The 15,157-nt window shown below is 35.5% G+C and overlaps 1 protein-coding gene across 3 annotated transcripts in view; it reads left to right on the plus strand.

Moving 5' to 3' along the window:
- Positions 1 to 15,157, plus strand: part of SYNE2 (spectrin repeat containing nuclear envelope protein 2) — a 314,602-nt gene that overhangs the window by 136,625 nt on the left and 162,820 nt on the right. For all 3 annotated transcript variants that reach the window (XM_073895326.1, XM_073895325.1, XM_073895327.1), the window contains exons 33-44: positions 2,249 to 2,407; positions 3,033 to 3,194; positions 5,053 to 5,154; positions 6,276 to 6,476; positions 6,997 to 7,168; positions 7,899 to 8,011; positions 9,355 to 9,557; positions 10,012 to 10,131; positions 10,229 to 10,517; positions 11,691 to 11,842; positions 12,782 to 13,091; positions 14,945 to 15,109. In XM_073895326.1, coding sequence (XP_073751427.1) covers positions 2,249 to 2,407; positions 3,033 to 3,194; positions 5,053 to 5,154; positions 6,276 to 6,476; positions 6,997 to 7,168; positions 7,899 to 8,011; positions 9,355 to 9,557; positions 10,012 to 10,131; positions 10,229 to 10,517; positions 11,691 to 11,842; positions 12,782 to 13,091; positions 14,945 to 15,109 — 2,148 coding nt within the window. The remainder of the gene's footprint in view (positions 1 to 2,248; positions 2,408 to 3,032; positions 3,195 to 5,052; positions 5,155 to 6,275; positions 6,477 to 6,996; positions 7,169 to 7,898; positions 8,012 to 9,354; positions 9,558 to 10,011; positions 10,132 to 10,228; positions 10,518 to 11,690; positions 11,843 to 12,781; positions 13,092 to 14,944; positions 15,110 to 15,157) is intronic.

Genomic DNA, 15,157 nt, shown 5'->3' on the forward strand with positions numbered 1-15,157 from the left:
CCACTGAGAACTTTTGTCTTCCAAACCGTAGAAACCTGGATGTTTATCTAGAATATGGGACCAGATTTCCACTCTCTTTAATGAAGGGCAGAAGTGCAAAAGTAAGACTAAAGGCTAGAATGTCAGGGGACTATTCAAGTTTGGGAAAAGGCAGAGTGAGTCTACTTTTCCTTTATTCTACCCTTTCCATTTATTGTGGAACAAAACCCATAGTTCCTGTCAATGGTGAAAGTACCTTCTCTTGCTCTTTCTTTTTTTCTTCTCTCAGTGGTGGCTTGTGTCAGTGTAACAACAAAGTTCATTTAATTTTTTTTTCCATTTGATTGAACAAAATTTATTATGCCCAATGCAAAGAGTCCTGTGCCAGGAGAGAAAACACCGGAGTTTGCATTTCATCTTTATAGATGTATCAGTCAGCCTTTAGTCAGGAGACAGAAACCTCCCCAGTAATTTTTTCTCATTTTAAAATTTTTATTCAATTATTGTTTCAGTTAAACTTTTATTTTGAGATAATTGTAGATTCACATGCAGTTGTTAAGAAGTTCTATAGAGAGATCCTGTGTACCCTTTACTGTAAGTTTCCCCAGTGTTAAATCTTATAAAAGTACATAGTACAATATCGCACTCAGGATACTGACGTTGGTACAGTCGATAAAGAACACTTCCATCACCACAAGTACCCCTCGTGTTGTCATTTTAGAACCCTCCTGTTTCCCTCCTGTGTGTACATACAGTATGTAACCTTTGGGGATTGGCTGTTTTCACTCAGCATAATTCTCTTGGAGATTCATTCAGGTTCTTGCATGTGTTGATAGTTTGTTCCTTTTTCTTGCTGTGTAGTATCCTATGGTATGGTTGTAACCATAGTTTGTTTAATTATTCACCACTGAAGGACATCTAGGTTGTTTATAATTTTTGGCTATCATAAGTAAAGCTGCTATAAACCTCCGTGTAGGGGTCTTATGTGAATAGAAGTTTTTATTTCTCAGGGTTAACTGCCCAGGAGTACAGTTGCTGGCTTGTTTGTTATTGTGTATTTCATTTTGAAAGAAACTGCCTAGCTATTTCCATCAGTAATGTGGAGTGATCCAGTTTCTCTGCATCATTGCCAGCATTAGATATTGTCTCAATTTTTTTAAGCCATTCTCATAGGTATGCAGTGGTATCACATTATGGTTTAATTTGCATTTTCCTAATTTGCTAATGGTATTGATAATCTTCCCTTGTGGTTGTTTGCCATCTGTATATCATCTTTGGTGAACTCTCTCTTCATATCTTTTTCTATGTTATTTGGCCCTAGGGAGTGATTATTTTCTAGAAGTTTTCTGTCGTGCTAGATTGTCCCATTTTTGGTTCTCTAGCTGAAGAAAGCAAACTTCCCTTAGGACTTTTTTTTTTCCCCCCGTGCTTCTCCAGCACACGCTCTGGGATATCTGAGGGAAAAAAGAAAATGCAGGGAATATACCACCAAGTTGGTGCTCAGGAGATGATGCCCCCAGTTGTTCAAGAAGGTATATGATATCCAGGGTTTTTCGTTGTACTTAATGGGGAGAATAGGGAAAATTATATCTGTATTTCCAGAAATTTCCTCGGGTGTATATATTTTTTTAGATATTTGCTTAATGAGAAATCTATTTTCAAATTTTATACAATTGTTTAAAATGCTCAGGTAAGAATGGTAGGCTGAGTGAAACATGAAGATTACATTAGTCAGCTCTCAAACCTTTTATTTTGTAGTTTAAGGTCATTGGCCTTTTGATAAAGTAGTGTTTCACCTCCATGTTAGAAGTAATGTGGAGTTAGAATCATGGAAGATTAAAATTGAAGCCATATTAAAGATGTATTAGAGTTCTGTCTGTTTTATTCAGATGAGCATGTAGGTTCTTCAGCATTCCAAAGATGATTCCTGTTAGAGGAATCTAGGATCTGCCATTTTTTATACTATTGAATGAAGGTGCTTTTTTTGGGTAGACTGTTATTTCACATGGACAAGAAACATGGTTTTAGATGATTATAATTATTTCATCATGCAGAGTGGGAAGAAATTTGGATGTAGCATTATTGTTAAATGAGACGGTTAGGGTTCTAAAAACTTTTTATTGAGAAAGTGGGAAAATAACAGCTTGCTTTACAAAAGTATAATGTACAAAGGAAATACTCTGTTATGAATAGCCAGTAATATAATTTTGGTTCTTACCAGTTTTTCTATGTAAATATATCAAAAACATGTTACCTATCTTTTTTACAGATTGAAATTGTCAAAGAAGAATTCAGTGAACATTTAGAAGTTGTAGACAAGATTAACCAGATCTGCAGAAATCTACAATTTCATCTAAATAAAATGAGAATTTTTGAAGAGCCTCCTTTTGAAAAAGAAGCTAATATTATTGTGGATAGATGGCTTGATGTGAGTGACAATTTAATTCACTAAAAATTTTATTTTGTAGCCAATCAGTCTTTTCTGTTGTATCTTTAATATTTTTATCTAATTATAAAGTTCAAAAGTGTTTATTGTAAAATGTTCAAATAATATAAAATTTATGACTTAGGAATTAATTTCACCCCCAGAGTTGGACACTACTAACAAATGGGTCTATCATCTTTGAGATATAAAAGCTTATACTCAACTTACTTAAAATAAACTAATTAACATAGAAACCATTCAAGATATTCATGTTCAACTATATATTTATTTAATACAGTTTGGGTTGAGTAATAATTGTATTTTTATGAATTACAGAGTAAGAACTTGTCCATGTTATATTTTCTTCTGTGTTTTAAAAGCACCTTTAATTTATGGTTTAGAAATTAGGAAAACTATTGCTTTGAGTTGCCTTTAAGTGGCAGCAGTGTTTTTTTGGAAGGAAGAACTACGTGATATGTTAAAGCACATTTTTTTGTTGATAAGTAAAGCAAATTATTTAAAAGCAAAGGTAAACTAAACTTTTATTTTAAAATAGAGTGTGTCTGAGACAATGGTTTTTATACTTTTTACCACTAAATGTGTTCTTTCTATTTTTTAATTATGGTAGATAAATGAGAAGACAGAAGACTACTATGAAAATCTTGGTCGAGCTCTAGCTTTATGGGACAAACTTTTTAACTTAAAAAATGTCATTGATGAGTGGACTGAAAAGGTCCTTCGAAAAATGGAATTACATCAACTGGCTGAAGAAGAAAGAGAAAAGCTGAAGGTAATTTGTAACCAAGATAAAATGTATGCTTTTTGTACACAGCTGATGTTTGATATGGAGCTTGCTTTCTTGAAGCAGAGTGGAGAAATCACAAAGAAATGTCTTATTTCTTTCATTATCCCTTGAGTGGGACCTTTCTGTTGTTTCCTTTGTGATATCTAGGACAGTGTTAGCAGGTATTATTAATCTGGGGTTGACAGACACCCTAGTGGTTCGTGGATAAAATGACCTCATATGGGAAAAATTGCATCTTTATTTTTATGAATGTCTAACCAAAATGTAGTATTGGTTCCAATTATGAATATAGTCAATAAACATAGTAGGATGAACGTTATGTGTGACTTTGTTATCAAGAAAATCACGGATATTTTTGAATCATTATCCAGATGTAACTGTTACCCTTTATCACTACCTTGAAATTACGGTATTTAGTAGTGTCACTTCTAGATCCTATTATTTAAGGTATTAATATAGAAACATATATTACTAGAGCAGTAATTATTTTTAATATTTTGATAACTGTAACTCAATTTAATTGTTTTCCTTTATAATCCTACATAATTTATCTCACATTTTGTTTTTAAAATGTTGTTATGCAAAGGGTCCACCAGATTCACCAGACTATCAGAGGCATTTATGGTATAAAAAATGTTAATAACTCCTAGAAGAAGCCCCATCAAAATGCATAATTGTTCCCAGGTGATCAATATTGGTCCCAGGGGTTGGCAGACATTTTCTTAAGAGGTCAAATGGTAAATATTTTAAGCTTGTAGATCATTTGGTCACTGTCACAACTGCTTAATGCTGCTGTTGTAGCCTGAAAGCTTTCATAGACAATACATAAATGCTTGGAAGTAACTGGGTTCCAATAAAACTTTGTTTATAAAAATAAACTGCCAGCCCTTAGACTATTAACCCCTGATCTACGTCATGATTATGGACAACCTTCATAATTTGAATTAAGTAGTCTCTCCTTACAAAAGATTAGAAAAAAATACCAGGGCAAGTATGAAAATCTTATTAGAGCTTCAAAAAAGGCTAGTTTTCAAAACTGTAATCTCTGGTTTTGCCATTTGGAAAGATTTTAAGTTATCTCTTTTAACCCTAGGAAGACTTCTTTCTAATAGCTTATTTATGTATTATTCACTTGGATCGCATGAAATCTCAATCTTTGTTGGTCAGAAAACAGTCAAATATTAGCAATTATATCTGGTTTGGTGTAATAGAAAAATATGTGTGCATGAAGGCTTTGTAGTGTGCCAGATCTAATGCTTCATTTGTTCTCTAATCTTTGTTATTTTATCCACTTTTAAATTCACATATCCATTTTTATACATTTGAAAAAGGTTTTCAAAAATGTATAGAGATTTATGAGTTTCCTTTGTGTATGGTGATAGAAATTATGATTTTCTAAGTGTAAATAAGTCCCTTAAAAATGCCTTGATATGCAGGTTGTTTAAAAATGTGAAGTTAAAGATTGTAAACTGCCAGCCTGTGGGCCAGATTCTGTCAACAGAGTGTGTGTGTGTGTGTGTGTGTGTGTGTGTGTGTGTACGCACGCACATGCGCAGTTTGTATGCGTGGATCTGTGAAATGCAATGCAGGCGCTATATTCTGTGTAGTACAAGCCTGACCCCCTCTGTCATCTTCTAGTTAGAAGGCTTCACTCAGTTGTAACATTTGCCTGACTCATAAAGTCACTTGGGTTTATAACTCCTAGGACTCCTTCAAAAAAACAAGTCATTTGGGGGAAATTCAAAGGCCCTCTCAGTTTCTGTATATAATAATAGTAATCATGGGTGCCAGAAAATAAAGTATAAAGTAAAAAGATATTTTCCATTAACATTATTTGTTATAGGAAGAGTTACAAGCCCATGAACAAAAATCTTCAGAGTTTTCTAAAAGAGTGGCTAAAATCCAGTGTCTCCTTCAAAGCAGTGAAATGCCCCTTGAACTGCAGGTAAGAGAATTTTTATTTGACAGTTGCAATTAAAGCACTCTAAAGTAATGTTCAGAGGTGGCTGGGTGGTGCAGCAGATTAAGCATCCCACTCTTGGTTTTGGCTCAGGCCCTGATCTCAGGGTCATGAGATTGAGCTCCACATTGGACTTGCACTCCGTGCAGAGTCGGCTTGGGTTTCTCTCTCCCTCTCCGTCTGCCCCTCCCCCCTGCGCTCTCTCCCTCTCTCTCTCAAAAAAACAAACAAATCTTAAAAAAAATAATGTTCATAAACCAGAATTCTAAATCTTAAAACTAAAATAAAGTTAAGATCATTATTTAGTTCACCTTTATTCAGTTCCTACATTAAATCCAACTAAATTTTTAATAGTTGGCATAGTTCGTTATATTTGTTTAGAATAAATATTATTTTTGTATTATTTTATTCTCATTTCACTTATTTCCAGGGCTCCTGTATAGAGGTATAAAGTAACAAGGGTTTCCTCTTGAGTGTCTTTTGGCCATGGGAAGGAGAATATGGCTCAAGTGATTCTGTGTTTATTAATTGCTAGATGCAGAAGCAGGGAGATTGCCCCAAGTGTGGTTTTCTATTGTGTGAAGAGATTTCTTACAATTTTATTTAGATCAGAGTGCACAGTGGCTGAATATGATGTCCGGAGTCAGACTTTCTGTGTGGGGTCCTGGCTCTGCCACCTACTAGCTTTGTGATCTTGGGCAAGTTACTTAACATTCTAAAGCCTGTATTTTGTACATAAAGTGCTTACCACAAAGCTGTGCCTATAATAAACATTCAATAAATGTGGATTTGATTTTTTTCTATGTATTTTAATATATTTTCAAATGAATGTCATGAGATGGCACCTCAATTGATATACTAGATAAAACTTGTTTCAGGGGGGAAGGACTCAAATTAGTCTTTTGCAAAAAAAGTCCGAATGTCAATCTCAGTTTTTCATATTATTCTTTTTTAAACAATTGGAGTTGTATCAGTGATGTAGAACAATGAAGAATTAATTTCGCATTGAGATGAAGCAAAGTCTCAATTCATTCTCTAGCAATGCAGTTGTCTTAAAATAGTTAAATAGTTAAGTATTATTTAAGTCATATGTTTCCTGATTTCAGGTCATGGAGTCCTCCATTTTAAACAAGATAGAAAATGTAAAAACGCATTTAATGGGAGAACCCAACCACTCTGCTCTCAGTGGTAGCACAGCTGAGCTAAGGGAAGATCTTGACCAAGCCAAGACCCAGATTGGAATGACCGAGTCCCTCTTAAAAGCCCTGTCTCCTTCCGACAGCTTAGAGATCTTTACTAAACTAGAGGTATGTCCCAGCTGTTTCTCTTCTGTGGTTCAGATTTATTTTCACCCTTACTTCTGATAGCTTTGACCTCTTGAGGTTAATAAAAATAGTTACTAAAAAATGAAAGTCGGGGCAACAACTCAGAAAGACCATTTGTGTATAGGTAGCACTTTCACCTTTGAATTGCTTTGTGGGCAGTAATTATTTGATATTAAAATTGCACTGTGTTGGGGGTGGGGGGATGGGTTAGCCTGGTGATGGGTATTAAAGAGGGCACATTCTGCGTGGAGCACTGGGTGTTACGCACAAACAATGAATCATGGAACACTACATCAAAAACTAATGATGTAATGTATGGTGATTAACATAACAATAAAAAATTTAAAAAAATTGCACTCTATCATACATTTACTGGCTAAGGTAAAGCGAGTCCTCCCAACAGAAAATCATTTAGATTTTTACAAAAACAATGGAGATCTATTATGCTTTGTGTAAATTGAGCTCATTTTGAGACTTAATTGTTGTTTGTTTATGTATTTAGGAGATACAGCAGCAAATCCTACAGCAAAAGCACAGTATGATGTTACTTGAAAATCAAATAGGTTGTCTGACTCCTGAGCTTTCTGAATTAAAAAAGCAATATGAAAGTGTCAGTGATTTATTTAATACCAAAAAAAGCGTTTTGCAAGATCACTTTTCTAAGTTATTGAATGGTGAGTGCAATGTTTCTCTTAACTGTTTCTGGGAATCTTGAAGTCTGAATAAGTCTTGTGAACATGAAGGCTTATCTAAGCTGTGCATACAAATGGTTGCAGAGATTCTAGTTAAGGAAAGGGATTTATTTATTTAGTTAGGATTTATTCAGATAACTCTTTTGGGGGGAAGCACCCACTGATCTATGCTTATTGTAAATAACATCTATTTCTTTCAAGTCCCAAATCTTTATTTCATGAAAGAAGGTCACCAACATTTTCACTTCTGACCTGCTCACCGTAGTGAGTGGATCTGGGGATATGTCTGTGAGCAGGCTGCCCCTGCAAGTGTCTTTGGGTGTCCTGTGTGCTTGGAAAGGAGGTTTGGCATAGAAAATATACCACAATTTGGGGCGCCTGTGGGCTCAGTTGGTTAAACATCCGACTCTTGATCTCAGCTCAGGTCTTGATCTCAGGGTCATGAGTTCAAGCCCCGCACTGGGCTCCATGCTGGGCGTGGAGCCTACTTAAAAAAAAAAAAAAAAACTAAACTAAAAAAAAAAAAGAAAAAGAAAATATACCACAGTTACTCTCTAGAATCTTTAGCCTCAGAGTTGGGTTTCAGCTTATTACCACTTTATACAATGACCTGTAGCCATGTCATGCAAAGCAAATTTCAAAGTCTCTTACTTGAACAAGGTGTCTGAAGTCTCCCTTGAATGAATGCAGCTTCCTTTGTTTTTTCCTGCAGATCAGTGCAAGAACTTTAATGACTGGTTTGGCAACATTAAAATGAACCTTAAAGAGTGTTTTGAATCATCAGAAACAAAAAAGAGTGTGGAACAAAAGCTACAAAAACTTTCTGTAAGATATGTATATATATGTATATAAATTTTAATGAAAATTTATGAAAACAAAAATACTAGAGACATAGAACTGTATTTAAGTAGATAAAATCATTACTTTGGGGGTGCCTGGGTGGTTCAGTTAGTTAAGCCTCTGATACTTGATTTCAGATCAGGTCATGATCTCAGGGTTGTGGGATCAAGCCCCGCCTTGGGCTCCAAGATGAGTGTGGAGCTTGCTTAGGATTCTGTCTCTCCCTCTCCCCTTCTCCCCACTCAAGCTCTCTCTCTCAAAATAATTAATTTGTTAATTAATTACTTTGACTTACTAATTTCTCTACAGAGATAATGTTTCCAAATAACCAACTTTCCCCCAAATATTTTGAAACTCCCGTATTCATTGGGCAAGGGTGCAAGTCACTTAAACAAGTTCTATTTTCACATCTATTGTAAGATCCTTTTAACTTAGTGTTTACCAGTAAATCCAGTCAAATTAAAATTGTATTTGATAAGAAATAAGGCTTTTACCTAGTGTGGATTTTGAAATCCCTTTACTTTCTTGAGAGAGATCTCTTAACTTTTTATTATTTTTTTCTGAATAATATTTCTTTAAAAAATCTCAGTTGAACTTTAATACAAGCTGGTTGAACTGTAGTGGAGGGAAGCCTGAAATAAAAGGTAATGTGCAGGGGGGCATTTAAAATGCATATGGCATCCTTAAATCTTGATCACTTTAGGTTAGATTATCTAGTACTTTAGTGTTGATGATAAGTCATACTTTCAAGCTTATGAGTGGCACTAAATGTTCTTTGTTTGATTCCTTGCTTTGATGCTACTGTTGTTTATTGATAGAATTGCCTTTCTTCTCTTTTTTAGTTTAAGCCCCAACTTTTTATTTTTTTATTTTTTGCCTTTAACTTTACCCATTGCATGGGTCTTAGCAATTGATGCTCAAACCTTGACCCACAAACATTGAAATAAAATTCTGATTTGGACAAAGTTAAATAGAGAATTGTCTGTTTAGGTTTACATGTTGATTACCAGAAGGGAGCAAGTATTTAGAAGTTGAGGAAAGAAAAATGCAGCTTTCCCAGTCTTATTCCTACTGACGTTCATGGTGGCCCTGCATTTTTTTGCTTGATGCCATTTCCAGTAAGTCAGATGTACACACACGTTCCACAACTAATATAAATCATCTATCACTTGCCATTGAAGTTAGCCGTGTCTCCATAGCTCTTTTTTTATATCGGATGTGAAAAAGATGGCATATCTATGTACTGGCTTGGAAAGTGTCATGGGGGTTGTAGAGACCACACTTCGACTTCGCCAGTAGAACATCATTGACTTTCTGTCTTTCTTAAGGATTTCTTGACTCTTGAAGGAAGAGGCAGTAAAATACAGCAGGTGGGAACTGTACTGACTCATGTGAAGAAGCATCTGCCCAAAGCCCATGTTAAGGAGCTTAATAGTTGGATTATAAATCAAGAAATTGAATTAGAAAAAATGGAGTCCATTTGCCAGGCACGAGCAAAGGAGCTTGATGACCACTTGCAGCAGCTACTGAGGTAGGAAATAAAGGCAATATCTAAATAACATGTTTTCTAATGGTACCTTTATATGTTTTGTGCCTCAGTGCAGCTAATGTTAGGATATACAATACACACAAATTTCACAAGTAAAATACATATTTTCAAATCTAAGTTTGTCTCTAGGAAGATAGAAATTAAGAGAATTCTTCAAATTATCTAATATAGTAATAGTTCAGGGGAGAATCCAAAAATGTTTTCTGTTTGTTTCCTGCTCTTTATGATACATTTGTGTAGCTCATTACTTTATAGAATCCCACTATAATGCAGGCTATTACTGTTCAGATTTTAATGTTACAAATTAAATTTTCTCTAAAGAATAACAAAAAAAGGTAGTAAAAACCTGGTTAGCTTACAAACGTCATGCCAACCTTCTCTTCATAGACACACTTTTTGCTTACTTTATATTTTAACATATGTAATGTTCTTTTAGACTCCAGGATGATCACAGAAATCTGAGCGAGTGGTTGATTAATCAAGAAGAGAAATGGAAAGAAATGGAAAAATCAGGAGAGAAAATTGAACTATTTTGCGAAGCTGTAGCTAGAAAGAGGTAGAACTGATCTTGTATGAATATATTTTCTGCCGACATGGTTTCTTACATGGTGTTGTGGCTGCTGTAAACTTTCAGTGATGTTTGCAATTCACAGGGAACAGTTTGAATCTCTGGCCCAGTTGAACAGGTCTTTGAAGGAATATGGGCTTACTGAAGAAGAAATAATAATGGAATCGACACATTTGATTGATAGATACCAGACATTTTTGAGACAATTATGTGAAATTGATGAAGAAGATAAGTTACCTCCTACAGAGGACCAGCGCTTTAATGATCTTGCACATGATGTAATTCACTGGATAGCAGGGATTAAAGAGTCCCTTATGGTTTTGAATTCATCTGAAGGCAAAATGCCACTTGAGGAAAGAATTCAAAAAATAAAGGTATAACTATGAAAACTATATTTCAAAGGTCAGAGTGAACTCTAATTTTTAAAAGATTTAGAGGAAAACTGCAAAGATTTGTTTCTTAATGGAAAATAGGATTATTGTGGAATGGCTGAAGGCATTCAGATAACTGAGCTTAAAAGACAGAAAGGCTCTGATCTAAAATTAATTTCAAGCAGACAGAAGAGGGAAGGTATATCCTCTCTTTGTAAGAGCAGTGCCTACGGAGCTGTGGCAGTGGGAGTTTGCTAGGATATAATAAGAATACATATCAGTACAGAGAGGCACCAGCATAGTTAAGGGCAGGGGTGGAGAGGAACTCTTCTTCACAGCGAATATGTGTGGTTCCTAAAGGTTATTAGATATTGAGTGTGTTGTGTGGTTCCTAAAGGTTATTAGGTGCTGAGGGGGTTGCAGAGGGCAAGGCAGTCTCAAGCTCCTCCCGGCCCCCTTTTAATCTAAGGGGATAGACATTGTTAGTTAAAAGTGCAGGGGACAGATGCTCATGTGCTTAAAAGGAACCCGGAAGGATTGAAATTACATTAATTAAAGCATTGTTACAGGAAGAAATGGTTATGCATAGTGAGCTATAAGTGTTGGTGAGGTTTACTGAAGTAATTGGGATTATATGTGAAAGGTTTTCCAGGGGAGGTGAATCTGGAGTAGCGTTTCCAATTAGGAAGGAACTTGATTGTTTAGAGCAAAGGAGGGAAAGAGAAGAACAGGGAATGGGAATTATGTTGTAGCTGAGGGACAAGAGTTGACAAGGGGCAATGCACTTTCCTCTGGGAAGCCCTAAGTCTCATCTTGAGTGTATAAAAATGTTGTGTTCGGTTGTTACCCTAACTCTCTATCAATAAATAATGGGGTGGATAGGAAGAAGGATTTGCCAGGGTCTTTTGGGCATCTATCTTATTTGAAGGCAGTTGAAAATCAGGAGGAGAGCAGGAATGCAATGAGATCAACCTGAAAAATATTTATTGAGAACCAGTTCTGTATCATGTGAAGGAGATATCATTGTCTTTTGGGCATATATAAAAATGCAAAGGTAATTTTGAAATCTACTCTGCAGTTAGAAGCTACATATAATGTGTATAAATCAAAAGATATCATATGTACTTTCCCTAAGTAATGCAAATGAGATTCTAAGATCTTTTTTATTTAATTCAGGAAATCATTTTACTAAAGCCTGAAGGGGACGCTAAAATACAGACCATCATGAGTCAGGCCGAGGGCAGCAAGGCTCCGTTGGCTCCAAAGACCCTTACTGATATCAAGAACCAGTGGGACAACACACTCCATTTAGCCAACACATATCTAAGGTAAAGGGCAATGCCTTCACTTATTCATGGCTTTTTCATTGCACCGTGAAGCCATAACAAGTATGTTTTGTCTGCCTCCTGGATTTGGATATAATATCTCTTGGAGAGAAAGTCAGTAATGTCAGGGGCATCCACAATGTCAGAGGCAGAAATGAAGATGAATAGTTCTCTGGATCAGACAGAAAATACACTGTCATAACTGTGGTAGTGTTCACTTTAGCTGGTTCATCAACCCATGGAGTTCTTGGTAACAAATTAGCATTGTCTGTCATTCCACCTTCACCATTCTGCTTCTTACCAAACCCCCCTACCCCCAGACAATTTCAGTGTCTGCGTGATATTACTGTAGAATAATTGTGCTTTTAAATATATATTCTAAGAGATTCTTAAATGTGTAAACGTTGTAAATGTTGCCTGAATTCAGTGGACATAATTCTGGTGAAAATTTTTAATTAATATCACATCTTAAATGATACATTTACTATTTAGTGGAAATATGAATTTTGTGTTTTTTCTAGGAAGACAGATCAAAACTAAATTTAAGTTATAGAAAGTATAAACTAGTTAGTTGGCCATTATACTGAATGATTATTTATTTTACCTATATGAGAAAGAAGAATATAAGATAATTATATTTAAGCATAATAAAAACTATAATGGTTTGGAATCTAAATTATTAAGTGTTTATTCTCAGGTCAAATTATGTAAGAAAAATATTTTTTTTAAGTAAAACTACAAATAATTTCTATCTTGATTTCTGAGCTAAACTTAGTGCTATTTAGAGTGTCATTAATGCCAAAAGAGTCTTTGGGAATAATTTATGTTAGTGTTATTTTAATGCTTTTTATTATGTATAAAATGTATATTGTACTATAATACGCAAAAAGCATTCCAATTTGCTAAGAGTCATTTCCTTTCTAAAATATTTGTTCACCTTAGCCATCAAGAAAAGCTTCTACTAGAAGGAGAGAAGTATTTGCAAAGTAAGGAGGATCTGAGATTAATGCTCACAGAACTAAAAAAGAAACAGGAAGTGGGCTTTGCTCTGCAACATGGTTTGCAGGAGAAGAAAGCTCAGTTAAAAATTTATAAGAAATTCCTCCAGAAAGCACAAGATTTGACATCCTTGCTAAAAGAGTTAAAATCTCAAGGAAGTTACCTCTTAGAGTGCACTAAAAATCCCAACTTCAGTGAAAAGCCTTGGCTGGAAATAAAGCATCTACACGAAAGTCTTCTCCAACAGCTACAGGTGAAATGGTCAAAAAAAAATTTTAAATGATTGTCATAACTATGTCATATTTGTATATGGAACCATTTTTTGTTCTTTTGGTAAATCAAAAACTTTTAACATTTAATTTGTCATTTTTAGATATCAATACTAACTCCTCGATCCATCAGTTTTGCTAGAGGAATCCAGTGCCTATTGTTTGATGATGATGTTATTTTTTCTCATCCAAGTTCTCCTTTTCAGGGGTCGGATGGGTTACAATTTTTTTTAAAGATTTATTTATTTATTTGAGAGAGAGAGAGAGAGCACAAACCTTCACAGGGGGGTGGGGGTGGGGCAGAGGGCTGGAATCTCAAGCAGACTCCACACTGAGTGGGGACCCCGATGCCGGGCTCCATCTCATGACCCTGAGATCATGACCTGAGCCGAAACCAAGAGTTGGACACTTGGTTAACCGACTGAGCCACCCAGGCTCCCCTAGGATTTTTCAATGTATCTCTCTGAAAGTGATGGTGTCAAAGTGATCCATGCATCTACCTATCCATCCATTTGTTCGTCATCTATCCATTGTAATGGTTTACAGTTGACCCTTGAACAAAGTGTGGGGCTAGGGGTGCTGAGCGCACCCCCCCCCAGTTGAAAACTTGCATATAACTTTTGACTTTGGGAAAATTTAACTGCTATTAGCCTACTGGTGACCAGGAAGCCTTACAGATAATATAAACAGTCAATTAACACATATTTTTATGTTATATGTCTTATACATTATATTCTTACAATAAAATAAGCTAGAGGAAAGAAAATGTTAAGAAAATCATAAGAGGAGGGACTCTTGGGTGGCTCAGTTGGTTAAGCATTTGCCTTTGGCTCGGGTCATGATCCCTGGATCCTGGGATCGAGTCCCATATCATGCTCCTTGCTCAGCGGGGAGCCTGCTTCTCTCTCTCTCTGATAAATAAATAAAATCTTTAAAAAAATCATAAAAGGAAATGCATTTACAGTACTGCACTATAAATGTGCATAATTGGATCCAGATAGTTCAAACCCATGCTGTTTAAGGATCAGCTGTACATTATTCTGTATAAACCTCATCAGTTTCTCTCTCTTGAATGGTCTGCAGTAAAAGAGTTAAGAGAGAAATGTCAGCTTGCCACGAGGGAGTGTATTCTCATAAGAGAATTGTCTATAATTCTTTGTATCCTGGAAGTTGGATTCAATGTAAGGATCATGTGGATAAGAAATCCTGCTTATACAGACTGCCTGAGATGTGCAGAGAGAAAGAGATACCCACTTGACTCTAAGTTGTTGAGTTTAATAATTACTACTTTAATGATCAGGTGTGGCCGCCTTATTTTCTTATTTCAGGAAGAGAACCTGAAGGTGGATTTGCTCTTTAGTTAGGATTACTTTTTCCTAACACACAGTGTTGGAGTTTAATTCTTAGGAAAGGACTCTGAGGTTAGGCTGATCTCATATAGTCTCATTTCCAACTGTGGATATTTGGTTTTACTAAGAAGGATAATTAAGGGAGCTGCTTTATTATAGATGTTTGTGATTTGATGATATAATTTGAAGCATTTATGTTTTGTAAACCTCTTGAGAAATAAATTGTCCTCAGGAATGAAATGAAGGCAAAGAAGCGTGGGGGGAAACAAATGTGATTTCAATAAGCCATTTTCAGGGAGGAGGAGGAGATTTTACATTGAAATATCTCAACTACTGAAAACTTCACTTAAGAACTCTGGACAATTTATGGCCCTATTCCTATTTCAAGATGAAACCTCATGAAACAGGTGTTATAAACTATTTAATTATTTTCTGAGTGAGGAAATTCAGAGACATAACTGGTGAATTGTCAATGGTTTTATTTTTAGGATTCCGTGCAAAAATTGGAAGGTCATGTTCAAGAACACCACTCATACCAGCTTTGTGTCACAGACCTGAATGCCACATTGGATGATATCTCCAAGGAATTTGCCAGTTTTTCTGATAAACCTGTGGATCAAATAGCAGTTGAGGAAAAACTGCAGAAACTGCAGGTATTAAACAGTGTCCAGACATGATGGACATTAAAACAGAATCAATAT

This window comes from Callorhinus ursinus, unplaced genomic scaffold, assembly GCF_003265705.2.
Source record: "Callorhinus ursinus isolate GAN/ISIS: 27379988/994484 unplaced genomic scaffold, GSC_fseal_2.0 scaffold8, whole genome shotgun sequence".
Lineage (NCBI taxonomy): Eukaryota > Metazoa > Chordata > Mammalia > Carnivora > Otariidae > Callorhinus > Callorhinus ursinus.